Source organism: Pseudophryne corroboree, chromosome 4 (genome assembly GCF_028390025.1).
Source record: "Pseudophryne corroboree isolate aPseCor3 chromosome 4, aPseCor3.hap2, whole genome shotgun sequence".
NCBI classification, from domain to species: Eukaryota; Metazoa; Chordata; class Amphibia; order Anura; family Myobatrachidae; genus Pseudophryne; species Pseudophryne corroboree.
The window spans coordinates 689,538,475-689,560,504 of record NC_086447.1 but is presented as its reverse complement, the minus strand read 5'-3'; the positions used below and the strand labels follow the sequence as shown (position 1 = coordinate 689,560,504).

At 41.2% G+C, this 22,030-nt stretch overlaps 1 protein-coding gene across 2 annotated transcripts in view; it reads left to right on the top strand.

The window, feature by feature from the left end:
• LOC134910172 (sulfotransferase 6B1-like) overlaps nt 1–20,096 on the top strand; it is a 109,426-nt gene extending 89,330 nt beyond the window's left edge. For both annotated transcript variants that reach the window (XM_063917897.1, XM_063917898.1), the window contains 4 exons: nt 2,640–2,766; nt 7,227–7,321; nt 17,136–17,292; nt 19,892–20,096. In XM_063917897.1, the coding sequence (XP_063773967.1) occupies nt 2,640–2,766; nt 7,227–7,321; nt 17,136–17,292; nt 19,892–20,022 (510 nt within the window). In that variant the 3' untranslated portion in view covers nt 20,023–20,096. The remainder of the gene's footprint in view (nt 1–2,639; nt 2,767–7,226; nt 7,322–17,135; nt 17,293–19,891) is intronic.
• Nucleotides 20,097–22,030: the final 1,934 nt, after the last annotated feature.

Below are 22,030 nucleotides of genomic sequence, written 5' to 3'. Positions count from 1 at the left end.
CCGGTATCCCTGGGAGATTAGGTCTCTCACCCAAGGATCCAGGCAGGATTCCGCCCAAATATAAAATGAAAATGGAGGCTGCGCTCAGATGTTTTAACACAATGGTAACTGTCTATAGATATGTATATGTAAAAATAACATTTTAATAATTAATACATGAAAATGCATACAAACACATTAAAAATAGCATGAATTCATACTTGGCGTTTCAAAAAGGTATATATTACCCAAAATATCAAGTCAGGGTTGGTGCTAGAGTTTCATATAGGAGTGGGTTCCAAAAGTGCCCTTCTGGAGAAATAAGTCAGATGCAACAAGAGTCTCTTTAATAGGAGAGGGTCTAATTGATGGTGCAGTTTTCAATTTACTGCTAGAGGAGTGGATAGCTGTGAACTGTCCCATTAAATGAGTGGGTTCCTCATGCAATATGGTATCTGGTACACCAAAGTCCTCTCTGAGTCTCTTTTAGTAGAAGTGTAGTTGTCCAGGGCTGGTTCGGCTCCAATTGAATAAAACGTCCTGACAAGATCAGCAACACATGACGCGTTTCGCTGCATGTAGCCTGCAGCTTTTTCAAAGGTACTTTTGCCATTTTCCTTAATTGCCTCACTCATGAAGTTAGCCGAATCCTGAATATGTTGCAGGAGCGTTAGAAGCTCATCCTGAGTCATGGTGTCAAAATCCTATATTGCATTACCGGTCCATTCAACAATGGCCCTTGTGATCCAACCACAAGCAATTGTGGGTCGCTGAGCGACACCAACTGCAATGTAAATGGATTTGAGCGTAGTTTTGATCTTACAATCCGCAGGGTATTTTAAGGAGATAGCTCCAGTTACAGGCAGTACAATTTTTTACGTGACAGCCTGGACACTGAAGTATCCACCGCAGGAGGAGTCTCTATATTTTCCTTTCCTCACGGGGAAATGGGAAGGAAGTCAACAACCTTTTTGGGGTTTTAAACTTTTTGTCAGGATTAACCCACCATTCTTTAAAAAGCGTGTTTAATTCTTTGGAGACAGGAAAGGTAGCATGAGACTTAGGTTTTATATTGAAAAACAATTCCTCATCAGGTTCTGTCTTCTTATCAGGGATATTCAGTACCTCTCTAATAGAATAGATAAGAGGTTCCACTCCTTTATCCCCCTCAGCCTCCCCCTCTTCCAAATCTGGCATATCATTATCAGAGTCAGAGTGGAGCACATGGGGCATTGTGCGTTTCTGTGAAACCAGCAGAGGTGTGTGGGAAGCAGGTCCGAGGACTGCAGTGTAAACTAGAAATTCATCCATAGATTTTTTTAAAACCTGCCTTTCTTGCTTGGCAGTAGCTAGTTCAGTAGTTATATCAGTAATCATCCCCTTAATGGAGTCCAGCCATGCTGGCTCCTGAGAGCTGTTACCCAGAGAAGGGAGGCTGCACTGAGTACAAAATAGAGACCCCCCTGGAGTAGGGGAAAACTTTGTGCTGCAGGACTGACATATAACCATTTTGCCAGACATACTGAACAGCAGAACAATCACAAAGGAACAAGTAAAATAACACAGAAACCTAGACAGCCCTGCAGGGATGGAGACAGAGAGGGAGAAGCCAGAAAACCTTGCCTCTAAGCTAAAGCAGTGCTTTGCCAGGCAGTAGCTATAACCTTAGATAAGGTAAATAGCTGTATTACATGTATAATGCTCCCCCCTTCTACAAACTTGGTACCAATTGCAGGTGCAGTGGACGGTCCTTGGAGGAGCAGCACTTTCTGCATGCATCCAGTAGCGTGATGTAGCAGGAAATGGCTCAAATTGACCCCATCTACACCCCCATGGTACTAAGACCATCCCAGTATCCCCTAGGACGTTAGAGAAAAGATTTTTCAATATACATATTTATTTATTGTACAAATTCTTTTATCTATTGCATCAAATTATGTGCAGGGACACTGAAAGTAGAGCACGGTCCTGTAAGGGAGGTGTAAGATGGCATGATCATGTCTTTACTGTTCATAGGTTCTTCACATGACCACAATATTCAAAACAGGGTGTGACAACACCTACACTTGTACACTTGGCCGTGCTCTTGTTTTGTGATGGGCCAAGCCAAAGTCTTGGCAGCCCTGCGTTTGTTTAGAGTTAGTGCCCGTAGTCTATTAAACTATTAAGGTAGTGAACATGAAATTTTAAGGATTAAATTACCTTTAAACCTGTATGATGTATTGGTGCCTCCTTTGTAAAGATAAACTCTTACATGAACTAAAATTTATTGCTGCAAACACTGCAAAGAACATGCCATATGTTGCTTCCTAAATCACTTGTTTAATCGGGATGCAGTCAATACCGGCTGTCGGGATCCCAGCATTCAGGAGACCGAAGTCGGAATCACAACAGCTGGCATTTAACTGACGCTTGGAATCCCGGAAGCTATTCCCACTCGGTTGATGGGTCCACGCCACCAACCGAGTGAGAATAGAACCTGGCCCAATGCGTGGCAAACACAGTGAGCCCGCAAGGGGACTCGCTGCCGAGATTCCGGCAGACGGGATGCTGCTGTTGGTAGTTACAGCCGGCATCCCGTCTACAGGGATTTCATATGTATCCCATTTAATATAAAAATCTAGATGGACATCACTAACTATATAGTCTGTTTTTTTTAGATCTTGATTATTCTTCGGAACCCAAAGGACGCAGCGGTGTCTTATTACCATTTTACAAACAGCAATCCTGTGCTTCCTACATACAGCTCTTGGGACTTGTTCTACAAAGATTTTATGAGTGGAAACAGTAAGTTGCTAATACACATAATGTATCATTAAATGTAGAAATATTAGTTAGGTTCAGCCCATGGCACCACTTCAATACCTTTTGACTTCCACAAAAATATATAATTGGCAAGTGCATCAGGATTGTATAAACACTTCAGGTGATATTTATTGCTTTAGGAGTTTCTCAGCAAAAAATATGTCTGCGGTTTTCAAGAACTTTTGTAAATTACATTGTACATTTTGCCGTACATAAGTATTAATCCTGTAGGAGCATAGCTAACCATAACTGGGATCCATAGAGAAATGTTTAAATGGCCCTTACTAAGGGCCTAATTCAGACCTGATTGCAGCAGCAGAATTGTTATCTAATGGGCAAAACCATGTGCAGTGCAGGTGGGACAGATATAACAAGTGCAAAGAGAGTTAGATTTGGGTGGGTTATTTTGTTTCTGTGCAGGGTAAATACTGACTGCTTTATGTTTACACTGCAATATAGAGAACAAATTTTACTGCTGCGATCAGGTCTGAATTAGACCCTATGACCCATAATTGAAGACACACCTAGCACCCAGGGATGTCAGCAAGTTCCTAAAATACCCAGAGCCCCCCAACCCCCAGTAATAATCCTCCACCACCAGAAAGTCCCCAGTAATTGAGGTGGCTTCTCATTGGAAGCACTATCTGCTAATCGCATGCAGGAAAGGCAGTCTGGACTGTGATTGGCAGACAGTGCTCTGCAATGCTGGACAGTGGGAAAAACAGACTATACATAAAACTGGGACATACAAGATAGACAAAATGCATAAATAAAAGGAAGGGTAGGGTCTCCAAGCTTGTTAGAAAGCTTACACTCGAGTAGGAAATAGCGAAGCTTTGTCAAGCTCCCATCTACTCTCAAATCCAATACATTTTGGAACTTTGTTTCTTTAATGAATTACTAGCATTTCTTTTAAACATTTATATTCATCCTGTTGTTGTCTCTAGCAGGTGATGTTGAATCTAGCCCTGTCACTTCCGTTTCCCCAAATGCTATTATTGTTCACAGCTTGTTTGTTCACTACGCAAATATTCACAATCTATTGTAGAAATATGTCTGGAACCTAAAATTGGAGAGGTTTCTCTTATTGATGATGGATGGTCAGTTTTCAAGATAGAGAAGAAGGACGTCTAATTATATAAGACCAAAACTACTTTCTTATTATGATATAGTAATTATTATAATAATACTCAAAAAGAGTACAATTGTAAACATACATCTGTTGGGTGATCTAGTCACACAGAAGGGACTAGAGGTATCCAAATTAATAAAAACAAATGAAATAGATCCATTAATTGACGTTCTAAGTCAAGTAGATACTATTATCAATCTTACTGCAATGAGTTATAGAATAGGTGTACAGTAACAGTACATTTTGGCTGTTCTAGAGAAATCAGAATAATTCAAACAACAATTCCCCATAATATGAATTGTTACCTTTATGCCACTTCTGGTTAACATTAAGGATTCAGAGATAGACGCAACTGCAAGTACGATTTTTCGACTTTGCAACTGCTGATATCCACAAGTGAAGCTGCCACCCAGAAATTAAAAGAGACGCCCACCGGAACGATTGCAACACATTGTGTTCACATTCTATACACAAGACCAAGGAACATCAAGCTTAAGGGTAGTTCTAAGGATACGCAGACTAGATATGGCAGTAGCAACGCAGGCTGCATGTTTCTATGCTTAAGAGCTTGCAGCTGACATCAGAAACACGTCCCGAAAGTGGCCATGCCACTCCTATGAGATTATAACCACTCCCAGTTACTTACTCCCTGTCAGTCAGTTTAAATAAATCCTCATTGATTGTGAGTGGGACTGCAGCGGCACCTTGATGCATGTGTAATGCGATCGAGGCACATGCGCAGTCTGACAAAAATTGCCCAGTGCTGTGGAACATCGGCTTTACATCAAACTCTGAATCAGGCCCTAAGTACTTAAGAAAGTGACATTGAGTACATATGCGTGTATAATCAGTTCACATATAATGTTGCTAAGTACACTGCTAGAGATCTATTCAGGGGTGCTTCTAGAGAGGAGGAGGCCCGTGTGCAGACTCCATCTGGGCCCTCTCCTCTCTAGCCGGCAGCGCTGTAGACTCTGGGCACTAGGGTTACAAGAGGACCCTAGCGCTGTCCCAGGGCAACAGTGCGTAAGCACGGATCTCAGTTAAAATGGAGCGGCGGCCATTTTCCCAGAGATTTTCTTACTGTGCATGTGCAAATCTCCAGAAAAATGTCCGCCACGCCATTTACTGGAGATTTGTTTAGAGATACTGCCGCCGACTGGATACTCCAGAGACAGGGGCAAACGCAGGATTTTTGAAGGGGGGTTTCCAACTTTTTTTTTTTTTAAGTGTAAGACACAATGTAGAGATACTGTACACAAACACAATGGCAGGGAGGATAAGAGAAAAAGATGGATAGACAGCTGTAAGTATAAAGTAATAAATGCACAAAGAGTGGGAAAGGAACAGACATACAGTACTCAAACAGGAGACAGATAAAGAGAAAAGGGCACAAATGGAGAAACTGGGGAGATACTGACACGGGAAGAGAAGAGGAGCGACATAGTTGGCAGAGTGGATGGCAAAGATTGAAGGAAAGAGAGACTGGTGCAGATAAAGGATGAGCATAGAGACTGGCACCAAGAAAGGTAAGATAGGCTGGCACGGAGAGATAACAAGTAGAAAGACTGGTGCAAAGAAAATGGGAATGGAAGAGAGGCTGGCGCAAATAGTGGATGAGCAGAAAAGCTGGCACAGAAGGGCTTGCACAGACAAAGGATTAGCAGAGATGCTGGTGTAGAAGAAGGGAAGAAGGGCTGGCACAGATAGAGGAAGGAGAGAGAGATTGGCGCAGACATAACGGGCATAGAGCCTAGCTAAGAGAGGCTGGGGTAGACAGAGGATAGATAGAAACGGTGGTGCAGACGAAGGCCAGAAAGACTGGCACAGTGGACGGGAAGAAAGGATGGGCAGAAAGGTTGGCACAGACAGAGGAAGGTCTGAAAGTCTGGCACAGCGGAAGGGAAGAGAGGTTGGCACAGACAGGATGGACAGAAAGGCTGGCATTGAAATATGAGCAGAGAGGCTGATACATAGAAAGGAGGGAAAGAGTGGCTGGCACAGAGGAGATGAAAAAAGCACAAGGCTGGCACAGAGGAGAAAAGTGCAAAGAGAGCCTGACACGGATAGTAACCAAATGAGAATGATTTAAAAAAATATATAATAATAAAAATGATGTTACAGGAAAAAATGTACATGTTAGAGGAGAAGCTGAGTTGAGATCAGCGGCAGGCAGCAAACTGTGGCATGGTACTACCTGATCCAACTGGACAGTCCTTCAAATTCCCACAGGGCTCACATAAGGCAGGTCACCAGAATCCTTGGCTGAGATCCGCGGTGCATACAGGAGGAGAGGGGGACTGTTTCCCCGGCAAACATCCTCACACTGTCAGCAGGATATACTATGTACACAAAGAAGCAGCCCGGCCACACTCACTGCACACTCAGCATGACCGGGTAACTTCTTCAACCTGTTTCCCAGCGGTTGTAAGGAATCTGGACGCTGCTGCGGTCTCCCGGATGCCCGCTCTGGTGCGCAGCTCGGGGAGGAGGAAATGGGACGGCAACGCTCTGCACTTCAATATAGGTTTAAGTTGCAACTGCGACCTGCACTTGCACCTTGTGCTCTCTGTCTAAACTATGTGGTATAGGTGGCAATGAATCGGCATAGGGGGGGTTTCTGGGTACTCAGAAACCCCCCTGCGTGCGCTACTGAGAGAGGTGAGTGTTTAAAAAATGGGTGCAGGATGTGACTGCACCCATTGTAAACACACCAGTAGATCAACTTACACAAGATACCTCCTATTGCTTTTGTACATTTATATACAGCAGCTGCGTATAAAGGCACAACTGCTGTACAAACTGCCATTAAGGGGGTCATTCAGACCCTGCCGCTAATGTAGCCAGCAGCATAGTTTGCCAGTGGAGGCTGTTGCGGCTACATGGACTTACATATTGTGGCCACATCATTGATGGATGCAACCACAATGTGATTGACATTGGCAATGCGGCGTTGGGAGGCAGGCGGGACCATTTTTGGGGTGGCTGCGCGATGTCATACGCAGCTGCTCCGATAAATAAAAAGGCGGCTGACAGCCTGACAGTGCAGTCAGGCTGCTCTGCCAGGGGTTAACCTTAGTTCCAATACGTCCACAATATAATTGCGGACACATCGGGAACCGGCCTCACACATGCTGAGCGGCCTTGCCCTGTGCTGTGCAGCCCCAAGCACGTGAGGAAAAGAACGCAGATCTGGCTGCGTATGCAGCGATCTACGTTCATACCTGAATAAGGTCCTAAGTACATATAATACATTAAACCATTAGTGACTTTTAGAATATTTTGACAGATGATGTTTTCTTTATTTTAGTACTTTATGGATCATACTTTGATCATGCTCTTACCTGGGAGAAACATATTGATGATTTGAATATACTTGCACTTACATTTGAAGATATGAAAATGGTGAGTGACTGTGCTATAGTATGTACTACAGTATGTACATCATTAGTATCCTTAGTGGATGTTTTGAAGTTTACAGTATAGTATATATAATGGTTGTTTTAATGTGCACATTGGGCATGATTCAGATGTGGCTGGAGATGGCATCACCAGTGGTGATTTTCCAACTAGGCACGCATCATGAGGCACGTGCTGGGGGCGGCACAGCAGGCTAATTCTTTTTATTTCTTGTCATAAATGACTTTTTTTTGTAATATTTTATGTTGCAACTGACCGGAATGGGACAATGGGCAGCAAATTGTGGTCTGTAGGTGGTAGTGGGGGATGACGTTGGGGCTGCTTTGGTGGTTTCAAGGCATCCGGACTGGCCCCGAAATGAAGGGTCCAATACACAAATTTTTTTTATAGCAATTGTGCGCAACAGAAATCCCCCACAATGCAGCTGTAGTTTCTGTGTAAGAGTAAGCAACCAAATTACTCAAATTATAGAGTGAAACAGAAAATACACAGAAACCAATCAGCGCTAAAGGGAAACCACATTCACCCTGTGCAATAGTATACACCTCCACTTCACAAATTCTGTGAGTGCGTTACCACTTGTTAAATTTATGTGAATATATTCAATTTGGTCCGTCCTTAGGATACCACCAATTCTCTAAAAAATAATAAGGAACACATAATAGTGCAGACAGTATAATCAATTCAAATTTTGTCTTTATTGCACGAAGTCCACTTACAAACGAATCCTTTTTAAAAACGTGTTAGATTATCCACTCAGGCAATACAGCAAGAGACCTTTTCAGGATGTCCAACTCGTTATGTTGTTTACCATAGAAGATAAAAAAGTGCAAGATAGTGCAGATTGATAAAAACAATAGCAGCTTTAATCCGAAAATGCACTTACAAAGATAGGTTAATGTATTGCATTAACAGAGTCCACATGGTAGAAACAGCTGGTCCCGGCTCCTGACAGTCCCCAGATTGTCCAAGGGTAGGCGGAAACACACTTCCGGATAGTGTGCTCAGTCCAGCAGTATCGGTACCAGAGTTCAGCAGCAGTGGAGAGAAACAATCATACCATCGCTAAATGCGTTTCAGACCTACGTCCTTCATCACTAGCATGGTATGAATGAACTGATCCGTGGTTTTATAGGCAGTTAATTAACGTCACAGGTGTCCAGAATTAGATAACGCCGCACTCCCGGTCACTTCCGCATACGCTTAACCGGAACCGGAAGTGACGTGTCTTATGCGTTCCAGATGACGTAACTATGCGTTCCAAAGATCCGTCTTTCTTATTCTAAGTCCGGACAGATTCTATTTTCATCCCCACAATGTTTCCAATGTAAACGAGCAAGAATTCATACATCCCTTTATTTTAACGCAAAGTGACGGAGTTCATCCATTGTATAGAAACATAAAAAACATAACAATGATATAATTAATAAAACATAAAAATGCATATATTAAAATGATCAACAATACATATAGTGATCAAAAAGAGAAATAAAAAAAGAGAGATAAAAAACATGGATCAAGGGAATAACTAATAACCTTCATGAAAAAAGAGAGAAGCTGAATTACAAGTAAAAATTGCAAGAAAAAATCACAATATATAATTAAGTTAAGAAACTCTTCAATTCAAAATCGACATTGAGGCCCTTAGGTTTAAGGGTCCCCAATAGATAGATCCATTGCATATCTGATTGGGAGAGCCTTTTCTCAATATCATTGCTTCTCCATTTCGGGAGGATTTGTTGAATTCCCCAAAAGTTTTTTATACAGCAGTCCCTTGATCCATGTACACTTTTAAAGTGCGCAGAGACATTATGTATTATTAAAGATTTCCATATATTATAAACATGTTCAGCAGCTCTCACTTTAAGTTGTCTAGTAGTTTTTCCTACATAAAATAACCCGCATTGGCACTCTAATAAATATACCACGTTTTTTGAGTGGCAGGTTATAAACTCATTAATTTGATATGTAGTATTCCCTACATTAAAACTTACAAATTTTCTATCTTTCATTTTTACGGTCTTGTACATAAGGCAATCCCCGCACCTATGAAAGCCCTTGGTTCTATTGCTATGTCTTAATTCACTTTCTATGCTGCTTTTTACTAAATGGTCTTTCAAAGAGGGAGCCTTTCTATATACAAACACTTTCTATATCCAATCAGGCTTTTTTAAAATGGGATCCCAGGCCACCCTGGAGAAACAAATATTAATTAATGCAAACAGGAAAACAAAGAGAGGGAAGAGAGCAGGAAAGAGATCTAAACTTAAGTTAAAAGAGAAAAAAAAAGAAATCTACTAACTTGTCTGAGGAAAAGGTAAATGGTATGGAGGATTCGTCTAAAGGGAAAATATTTAATTTAACCGATAGAGAACTAACAGCTGAAGAAACCACTATCCTCCAAAAGGGACTTAAATTTGCCCCTTCCTTTCGCCCTAACTCTTTTAATCTCTTTTTGGATGTGCAAAAGTACATAATGAAACTCACCATTAAACGTTTTTTTTCTAAATAAGGAGCCAGTGACTGATGTTGATCAACAGGTGGAATTTTCCACCAATTTTAAACCTCCATCTACATTCTATCCTACTCACTCAAAAGGAAGTTTTTAGAGTGTTTTAATAAGGTTGTATGTGAAGAGATTGGTAAAATAACTGAAAGGAACCAAAAAGCAGTAAAAGGGAACAAACGTAGGAGTTTGAATCTTTCCAAAAAAGAATTTGATGCTTTAAAAACTCTAAAAAATGATAAATCAATAATTATAAAACCTGCAGATAAGGGTGGAGGGGTGGTCCTAATGAAAAAGGAAGCATACACAGGGGAGATTTATAAGCAATTGGGCAATGGGATCACTTATAAAAAACTTAAAAGTGATCCCACAAATAAAATTATTAAAGCTCTTTCTGAGCTAATTGTGGAAGCACACAACTCAGGTGTGATTACTAAAAATGAAATGGAATTCTTAACAATAATTAATCCATCGATCCCCACTATGTATGTTCTCCCAAAGATACACAAGGACCCCCTCCACCCTCCAGGCAGACCAATCATTTCTGGTTGCAATAGTATCACAAGCAATCTGTATGCTATGATAGATTTTTATCTGCAACCTATAGTTACGCAGACTAAAGCATATTTGAAAGACACAAGTGATGTCCTAAGGAAATTATCCACCTATGATTGGCAAGAAGGTGATCTACTCTGTAGTGCAGACGTTAGTACGTTGTATACTATTATCGATAAAAATAAGGGATTAACAGCAGTATCTTATTTCTTGGATAGGAGCACTTTAGGAGCAAAATTTAAAAAGTTCATACTTGACAGTATTGATTTTATTTTGACTAATAATTATTTTTTATTTTGAGGGAGTTTTCTACTTACAGTGTGTTGGCACTGCCATGGGCACCAGGTTCGCCCCCAGTTACGCCAACCTGTATATGGCGTACTGGGAGGACTTTGTCATCTGGCCAGAGGGTAATCTGATGGCGGGCCTGGTGTCCTGGCAGCGTTTTATAGACGACATACTTTTTATTTGTAGGGGCACTAAAGAGTCCCTCCATCAGTTTTGTATTGATTTGAATTTAAATACATTTTTTATCAACTTAGTATTTTCTCACAGCCTAAAAGAGGTGACATTTTTGGATTTGAGTATTTATATTGATAATGGTCTTTTTAAAACCAAAACATATAGAAAAATCACAGATTCCAACAGTTATATTGATAAATTGAGCCAACACCATAGTAATTGTCATCCCTTTTGGTCAATTCTCTAGAGTAAAACGGAATTGTACGGATGAATCCGTCTGTGAAGTGCAATTGAAAGAGGTCTCACAGAGATTAAGTGATAGAGGCTATTCAGATGCTTTACTGAATAAAGCTAAAGAAAGGGTTGATAAGATAGACAGAAAAGAGCTTATGGGAGTAAAAAGTAAAAAGGAGGAATCAGATACCAAATATCAGTGGGCGTTCATCAGCCAATTTAATAACTGCCATAGAGAGATTGAATAAGTTTTCCGGAAGAATTGGAAACTCCTAAAACAGGATCCAATCATAGCCGATGTGATCCCACAAAACCCGGTGTTTGTATATAGAAAGGCTCCCTCTTTGAAAGACCATTTAGTAAAAAGCAGCATAGAAAGTGAATTAAGACATAGCAATAGAACCAAGGGCTTTCATAGGTGCGGGGATTGCCTTATGTGCAAGACCGTAAAAATAAAAGATAGAAAATTTGTAAGTTTTAATGTAGGGAATACTACATATCAAATTAATGAGTTTATAACCTGCCACTCAAAAAACGTGGTATATTTATTAGAGTGCCAATGCGGGTTATTTTATGTAGGAAAAACTACCAGACAACTTAAAGTGAGAGCTGCTAAACATGTTTATAATATACGGAAATCTTTAATAACACATAATGTCTCTGCGCACTTTAAAAGTGTACATGGATCAAGGGACTGCTGTATAAAAAACTTTTGGGGAATTCAACAAATCCTCCCAAAATGGAGAAGCAATGATATTGAGAAAAGGCTCTCCCAATCAGAGATGCGATGGATCTATCAATTGGGGACCATTTATACCTAAGGGCCTCAATGTCGATTTTGAATTGAAGAGTTTCTTAACTTAATTATATATTGTGATTTTATCTTGCAATTTTTACTTGCAATTCAGCTTCTCTCTTTTTTCATGAAGGGTATTAGTTATTCCCTTGATCCATGTTTTTTATCTCTCTTTTTTTATTTCTCTTTTTGATCACTATATGTATTGTTGATCATTTTTATATATGCATTTTTATGTTTTATTAATTATATCATTGTTATGTTTTTTATGTTTCTATACAATGGATGAACTCCGTCGCTTTGCGTTAAAATAAAGGGATGTATGAATTCTTGCTCGTTTACATTGGAAACATTGTGGGGATGAAAATAGAATCTGTCCGGACTTAGAATAAGAAAGACGGATCTTTGGAACGCATAGTTACGTCATCTGGAACGCATAAGACACGTCACTTCCGGTTCCGGTTAAGCGTATGCGGAAGTGACCGGGAGTGCGGCGTTATCTAATTCTGGACACCTGTGACGTTAATTAACTGCCTATAAAACCACGGATCAGTTAATTCATACCATGCTACTGATGAAGGACGTAGGTCTGAAACGCGTTTAGCGATGGTATGATTGTTTCTCTCCACTGCTGCTGAACTCTGGTACCGATACTGCTGGACTGAGCACACTATCCGAAAGTGTGTTTCCGCCTACCCTTGGACAATCTGGGGACTGTCAGGAGCCGGGACCAGCTGTTTCTACCATGTGGACTCTGTTAATGCAATACATTAACCTATGTTTCTAAGTGCATTTTCGTATTAAAGCTGCTATTGTTTTTATCAACCTGCACTATCTTGCACTTTTTTATCTTCTATGGTAAACAACATAATGAGTTGGACATCCTGAAAAGGTCTCTTGCTGTATTGCCTGAGTGGATAATCTAACACGTTTTTAAAAAGGATTCGTTTGTAAGTGGACTTCGTGCAATAAAGACAAAATTTGAATTGATTATACTGTCTGCACTATTATGTGTTTCTTATTATTTTTTAGAGAATTGGTGGTTTCCTAAGGACGGACCAAATTGAATATATTCACATAAATTTAACAAGTGGTAACGCACTCACAGAATTTGTGAAGTGGAGGTGTATACTATTGCACAGGGTGAATGTGGTTTCACTTTAGCGCTGATTGGTTTCTGTGTATTTTCTGTTTCACACGAAATGAAGGGGACAGTGACGTGAGGAGGGGGGCAGCAGCCGATAATGTGCCTAGGAGCAACCTGAGCCCTTTTTTCTCTCTCTGAGCATCACTGCCTACTTGGAAGCAGCAGCGATCTACAGATATGGCAATGCAGTATATGGTATAAGTAGATGCCTCCTGCATGTTTTTGTGATCCGGTGCTGCATAATAGCAGCAGGACAGGCAAATGCACACTTGCAGGGGAGGGAGGGGATTTGAGAGAGGGGAGCTCAGAATGAACATGTGCCCTAGCATGACCACTGGGGCACGTGTTCCCTATAGCAGCTGCACCCCCTGCACTAATGGGAGTTAAGCCACACGCAACATCATCAGCTGGCTGAATGACCCATGAGCTACTTATACAGCTCCTTCCAAGAGGCCAGGAAATCTCCATAGGAAAATGGATTGCCTGGTCACAGCACTCACACGCCTCCATTTTGTGAAACAAATGTTTTTAGTGTGTGTATGCATCTAAGTTGCACCATGCATGCATCTCAAAGGTGTTAAGAGTTGTAGTAAAGATTCAGATGCACACACCATCAAGGATAGTAGACATGGGAGTTCCTAGTCAGTAAAAGGGGGTTGGCTAATCAGACGTAGTGTTACATAATAGGTGCTTCTTGCTGAAAGTGGCTGCATATAGAGATGCTGAATTACTCACATTGGAGGCCATACACAAAAGGATGATCTGCAGCTAACAAAGGTATTTGTTTCCTATAGGGGCTAATGCGTTTTTATATATTTTCTGTGGGGGATAATATAATTTATTTTGTTCCCGTGAGGGCCAATGTATTCTTTTTCCTGTAGGGGCCAGTGTATTTGATTTCTTCCTGCTTGAGCCAATGTGTTTTGTTTTTATGTCGGGGGTCAAAAAAAATTTTTTTCCTTGTGGGGACCAATGTGTTTGTTTTTTTCAATGTGAGGGCTAATGTATTTGATTTTTTTCCCTGTGGGGACCAATGCCTTTGTTTTTTGTCTGTGTTTTTTCATGTGAGGGCCAATGTGTTTTTTTATTTCTTCTGCAATAAATTTCATTTGCGCCTCAGTGGTGATCATACAGAGTTGAAGTACAGATTCGATGCATGCACCAAGAACTATATTACAATGTGCTGGGCATTCCTAGGCAATTACAGAGGGTTAGCTAATCAGATGCAAATATACCATAGTATGGACTTGTTGCTGAGAGTGGCTGCATATAGAGACACTGAGTTGCCTACATTGGAGGCCATACACAGACAGATGATCTGCACCTAGCATAGGGCTGGTGAAAGTTTCAGTGGGGTTACCAATGGTAGCATCTAAAGACATACAAAGCATGATTGCAGCATCTATTGACACTGAAAGTGTGTATCTCAGCCCATACATATTTGGATATACATATGTACACCAGGAAAGGGCATTGTAGTGGCATTAGCATAGAGTCACAGACACAACTGCAGCAGAAGACACAAGAAAGGCAGCGACTGCTTCCGACTCAGAATCAGGCCCTATGATGAGGGATTCTGCCCCCATCAACAGACCACACCCCCTTAACAGATCCCAATCTCATTAGGGCTGCTTTAATAAATTTCCCTTGCTGGTTTTCCATCTCAAACCGGCCCTGGCTGGGACCAATAGTCCAACTGAAAAGACCTCCGTTCCACACATTCTGCAGGGTCCTGCAACAGCCTCATGATGTCCCGTCCTGACTACTTGTCACAGTAACACTTGTTTATCTTTTTTGAAAATACCTGCTGATTTGAAATGATATACAAGTTTCTCTATATCTTATTAACTATATTATCTCAGCTTATTACTTAAGAGTAGTTTGAAACCCCTCAAATGTATAAAGTTGCTATCACTAGTCTAACTAGACCTGGAGATAAATGGTATAAATCTTATGGGTTAGGGCTGTAATGCGGGCGGTCGGGGTCCCGGAGGTCAGCATCCTGACTACGGGATCTTGGGCGCCAGAATACCGGCGGGGGGGTGGGGTGGCACATTGGAGACCCTTGTGGGCTCGATGTGCTCGCTATGCAGAGGGCTTGGTGCCCCGCTGCACTCACCACAGGTTCTATTCCCACTCTATGGGTGTCGTCTATTCCCACTCTATGCCCCTGTTTGCTGGCATTCCGGCTGCCGGCATTGTAAGTGGTGGAGATTCTGGCATCGGTATCCTGACTGCTTGGATCCCGACCACCAGTAAAGCCACTATATCCCAATCATACAAGTAACATGCAGAAAAACAAGAATTTATTGTGTAGTTGATCAATTGGGACTTTTGCAGACATATACATTTCTGGTGATAAATATTTTTGACCAGGAACTGTCCCTTAAAAGAAGTTTGTTGGCAATCATGTATGTCAGTGTTCAGCAACTTGATCCAGTTCGGGGGGTGTGCAGCACTCTAATCCTCCAAGGGACCACACATTACTCTTGATTTCAGTAGCAAATTAAATGAATACATTTAATCAATGAAATAGACATAGATCTGTAGGTCTTTTAAACAATCATGCTAAATTATAACAAATATCACAACAAAGTAGGAAGTAGCTGGAGGCTGCTAGTGAATGCTTGGAGGGCTGTATGTGGCCCCAGGGCTACGTGTTTCCCATCACTCAGAGCCGGCATGAACCATTATGATGCCCTAGGCAAGATTTTGGCTGGAGCCTCCTAACACCGCCGCTATTTCCACCTCTGACCCAGCACCCCTTTCCCTGCACCATCACCACTTACCCATAGCAGTCCTCATTTTGGTGCTCCTACCTCCTATATTTTAAATAGGAAAAGTGCGCACAGAAGGGATGTGTTCTTCCTGGGAAGTGGCATGGCCACACTATTCAAATTACGCCACACAGTAGTGCAACTTTATTAACTTTACATCATGGGATAGTGTTCCTTATTCACGTTACATCACACAGTAGTAGCACTTTACCTTATGTGCATTACTCCTCACAGTAGTGCCCTTTATTCACATTGCATCACACTGAATTGCCCCTTATTCATATTGCACCACACCATATTGCTCTTTATTCACATTAGACCACACAGTAGTGCCCTTTATATATGTTACGCCACACAGTAGAGCACCTAATACACATAATGCCACACATTAGTAATGCCTTTATACACCTAATACCACACTGTATGACACACATTATTAATGTCCTTATAAACATAATGCAACTTACACATTTGACAACCTTTATTAATGCCCTTATACACATATGCCCCACATTATTAATGCCCTCATACACATCACACACATAATGCCCCTTACACATATGCCACACATTATTAATGTCCTTATACACATAATGACACACATAGTGCCCCTTACACATGTGCTGCACATTATTAATGCATTTATACACGACACACAAAATGCCCCTTACATATATGCCGAATACTATTGCACAATCAACCCATACGCATACAGCACTCACACAGCCGCAAACACTGTGACCTCTGCCTCTACTTGGATACATATGTGTCCTCATACATCTTGCCTCAATACGCCATGCAGCAGGAGATGCCTGGAGTGTCAGCTGGCAGCTCCTAGCCAGCTCTGCTAATGTTGGGAGCCTTTTTTTGCTTTAAATGCATCTTATTAGCGTTGCTATGTGGCTAGGATGCACAAGCAGCTTCTGCTTGTTAAAATGATATATGCGATGTCTATATTCTGTGTGTGACTGTGGCTGTATCTGCATATGAAATGTTATGTTACAGTGATTTCCAGGAATACAATGTAATGTAGCATTTTGTATGCAGATACAGTTGCAGTAGCGCACAGAATATAGGCATACTGCATATCATTTTAATAAGCAGAAGCTGCTTGTGCCCCTAGGCATTCCAAACTCCCTAGGCATTTGCCTATGCCTAGGGCTGGCTCTGCCATCACTGATGTATTGGTTATGTATGTGATTTTTGCTACATTCACACACTGAAGTTGGCAAAAGTCATTACAGTAATTTATTCTGTTGACAAGTTCTCTTTATTATTTAATCCATTCATATGAATATTTTGTTTTAATTATTCTCTTAAAGGACTTCATTGGGGAAATAAGGAAAATAGCTGACTTTTATGGATTCTCTTTGACAGATGAGCAAATTCAGCAAGTTCAAAACAAAACAACTTTTAAATCTATGAAAGATAAATCCAGTAATACTCATGGAGATTTAGGAAAGGTTTTCTTTCGAAAAGGTAAATAATTAAAACATATACTGTAGATGAACTGTTTGCTTTCGGAAATAATGTATTTTTTTTTAAAATAGGTACTGTACACATGTACTTTTAGACATAGTACCTCACAGTCTATTTTTCTTTACTATGTAGATGCACTTAGTTTATACTTGGACTTGTCTCATACTGTACCTGCCAGCGATTACAGTCCCTTCTGGAGAGTCCCAGAGGGGTCAGCTAAGTTGGAGTTGCAGGGGGCTCGGGGTGAGGGTGGTAGCACAGTGTCATGTACCTCTCCTGCCATTGTTTTATGCCACAAATGAACAACAGGATGCAGGGCTATGTTGACACGATTCAATGCAAGTCATATCATCTAACCATTGGACTAACCACTTAGAAACTTGTCGGAAAGACGGCAGCTTCCTACTTTTTTAGGTCGAATCGTGATTCGACCTATTCAATGGGGCTGCCATTTTTCCGACAGGTCGGCAATTCTGACTTGTCGCAAAACACGTGGCTCTGCAGATTAGCCGCGAATCCACGTGTTTTGTCGGATTTGCGGCCAAATCCGACAGCTTTTACGTAGTCATGTTTTCAACAATGTCAATACGACTTTAAAAAAAGTCGGATTGACATTGTGAGAACGTCCAAAATCTGTTGGATTTGACCGCAAATTGAATACTGCATTGTCGAATCCTTTCCGTTGGAAAGGATCCGACATGCATTGAATAGGTCTGATAGAATTTGATGACAGATAAGAACCCCTTGGTAGATCTAGTCTGCCCATGTACATATACACACTAGGGTTAATTTTTGTTGGGAGCCAACCTACCAGTATATTTTTGGATTGTGGAATTAAGCTGGAGTACCTGGAGGGAACCCATGCAAGCACAGGAAGAATATACAAACGCCACACAGTTAGGGTCATGGTATATATTTGGATTGTGGAAGGAAACTGGAGTACCTGGAGGGAACCCATGCAAGCACAGGGAGAATATACAAACGTCACACAGTTAGGGCTGTTGTGGGAATCAAACCCATGACCTTAGTTTGTGAGCAGAAATACATCTGTACTTCAGTTGGGAAGTACAGTAGGCTACATGCTGGATACTAAGCACTGTCTCAGGAGTACGGGAGAGTCCCAAAGTTTGTGGCTCTGGGAGAGTTGACAGCTCTCAGCTCTGTACATTGCAATCTGAGTATTGCTAATTTCTGTCAAAAAATTGGTAGACGTTTCTCAAATTTACAAATAAGGTCCTAAAGAAAAAGTAAAGCCACAATTTAACATTAATAAATATTTATGCATATGTATTAGTAGGCTAAATAACTTTAAAAAACAGAGTGTGTGTATACTTAGCTAAATATGGACTCCATACTTCTTTGCTTGTGGTTGCCATGTAAGGAGAGATGTATTAGGCAGTACGGATGGTGTAATGGTAAGCAATACTGCCTCACAGCACTGAGGTCATGGTTTTGATTCCCAGCACGGCCCTAACTGTGTGGAGTTTGTATATTCTCCCCATGCTTGTGTGGGTTTTCTTCGGTAAACTGGTTTATTCCACAATCCAAAAATATGCTGGTAGGTTAATTGGCTCCCAACAAGTATTATTCCTAGGCTGTAAGTGTGTTTATGTACATGGGCAGACTAGATAGGCCAAGAGGTTGTTTGCTGTCAAGTTCTATGTTTCTATGTACAGTATGTTTTTGTGATGTGCTTCATAGGTAAGTAGAAAGGGATCTCTCTCCCATCATCAGACGGCTTACAGCACCTATAGTGCTGCGCAAGCTGGCTGTCGCAGAGGCCAGGGAATCTTTCTCCTACTACACAAATTCCTAGTCTCTTCTCTACCCCTAAACAGTAGCGACATGCCTCCATTTTCACATACCGAAGCTGTCACCACACCCTTCCCGCTCCTGAACGGCAGCAGACTGTAAATTACCGACAGTATGCTTCCGATGTTGCAGGACTTATTTGCACACGCTCATGTGCAATGTACCGAACATAGGGGTCATTCCGAGTTGATCACTAGCTGCATTCGTTCACTGTGCAGCGATGAGGCAAAAAAAGGCACTTCTGCGCATGTGTATACTGCGCACGCGCGTTGTACAATTGCAACGAACGATGTAGTTTCACACAGAGTCTAGCAAAGCTTTTCAGTCGCACTGCTGGCCGCAGAGTGATTGACAGGAAGAGGGCATTTCTGGGTGTCAACTGACCGTTTTCAGGGAGTTTTCGGAAAAATGCAGGCATGCCAGGTAAAATGCAGGCGTGGCTGGGCGAACGCAGGGCGTGTTCGTGACGTCAAAACAGCAACTGAACAGTCTGAAGTGATCGCAAGAGCTGAGTAGGTATTGAGCTACTCTAAAACTGCACAAAAAAAGTTTGCCGCCGCTCTGCGATACTTTAGTACGCACTTCTGCTAAGCTAAAATACACTCCCAGTGGGAGGCGGCATAGCGTTTGCATGGCTGCTAAAAACTGCTAGCGAGCGAACAACTCAGAATGACCAACATAGGTACTTTGCGTTTAATAGCGTGGGTGGAACCACTCCTGAATGACCCCCACTGAGCACTGGGGATACTGTTTATATCTGAACTCATAATTATTAATTTTCTTTCAGGAGAAATTGGGGACTGGAAGAGTCTCTTTACTGAAGAACAGAGCAGAGAGGTGGATGCCAAGTTTGATGCGACCCTCGCAGGAACAAAACTGGGAAAGAAAATAGACTATACAAAATACTGTACATTTTAGCTTACTTCGGTAGATATATTTTTTCAAGTCAAATAATGTATAATTGTGTTATATAAAGTCACCAAACAGATACAGACTTGTGTCTACATGTGTATGGTATAACTCGGAGTCAGCCCATCATAACTAAAATTACCCAGTTTACATATATTCAGACAAATGTTTTGATTACAAACTAAAACGTGGTCTGCATTTCAGAATACGTATTGTGCAAACTGAGTCTAATTTAAGAACACAGTATACAAAAAGACTATTTCAAATAAGAAAAAGGTGTTATGCCCCTATGTGCAAATGAAAGAGAAATCTGAGACAATAGCTAGATAGAAAATAATGTACTATATGTGCTTTATATTGACAATAAGCTTTCCCAGATAGAGAAAATGTTTCTGGGTTACGCCTTTCACTCTTCAGCCCGGTTGCTTCAGCCTGTGGCTTATTAAATCATGAAATAGCTTACTTACTTACACACTTACCGACCAGGGCAGTCTTAAATCTTCCGGGGCCTTGGGCACTTATGACAAGGGGTCCGTCTCACTTCAAAATTGCTTGCATGGACTAATGAGATGACTGATGTCAATCAGCAGCAATTTGACATGTGGTCGCTGAGACAAAATTCTGAAATAATTTGTCCTTTATTTACTTTTACAGTTTATTTGTTTCCCTACTATGGTCTATGCAGTATATATCTATATATATATAAAAGGCAAAAAAGGAGATTGACTCACTGATTGACTCATCATGAAATCTCTTAAACCATAAGGCCTACAATTTTGAAACTTGGTAGGTAGCTTCTCCTTAGGTCCCAGGTACTTGCTAAGAACCGGATTTACAATTGTCACTTTCCAACCATGGTAATTGCCAAAAATGGATGTGTGTATATATGTATGTATGTATGTACAGTATGTATGTATGTATGTATGTATGTATGTATATGTATTTTCCAGCATGACTCCGGAATACCTGCAGCAATTTACACCAAACTTGGTACACATATGATTTACAATCTGGGAACAAACACTGTGGGGGTAACACACCCCTAGCAACCTAGGGCGGGACAGCACCACAGAGTATATCAGGAGACAGCATAACTCCAGAATGGCTGGAGCGAAGTACACAAAAATTGGTACACATATGATTTACAAGCTGGGAACAAACACTGTGGGGGTAACACACCCCAAGGGGAGGGACAGCATCACAGAGTATATCAGGAGACAGCATAACTTCGGAATGGCTGGAGCAAAGTACACAAAAATTGGTTCACATATGACTTACAAGCTGGGAACAAACACTGTGGGGTAAGACACCCCTAGCACCCATAGGAATGAGGCAGCAACACAAAGTATTTCAGCAGACAGCATAAATTTGGAATTCCTGGAGCAATTTACACCAAACTTGGTACACATATGACTTACAATCTGGGAACAAACACTGTGGGGTTAACACACCCCTAGCACCCATAGGGGTGACCCAGTAGCACAGACTATATCAGGACATGCATGATATGTCAGTGACAATAGAGCTGCATGTGACAGTGGTAGTCACATGATGTGAGGAGGGGAGTGGAGGTAGCAGGAAGCCACACAGTTAGTGTATGAGGGGCCGTTCAAGTCAAAATTACAGCTTTCTGGATATAACGTATAGCTAATTTTTGCTTTATGGATATGATGTATGACGAGATAGATATGATGTATGAGGGGCCGTTCAAGTCAAAATTACAGCTTTCTGGATATAACGTATAGCTAATTTTTGCTTTATGGATATGATGTATGACGAGATAGATATGATGTATGCTGAGATGGATATGACGTGTACTGAGATGGATATGACATATGCCTAGATGGATATGATGTGTGTTGAGATGGATATGATGTATGCTGAGATGGATATGACGTGTACTGAGATGGATATGACATATGCCGAGATGGATATGACATGTGCTGAAATGGATATGATGTATGCTGAGATGGATATGACATATGCCGAGATGGATATGACGTATGCCAAGATGGAT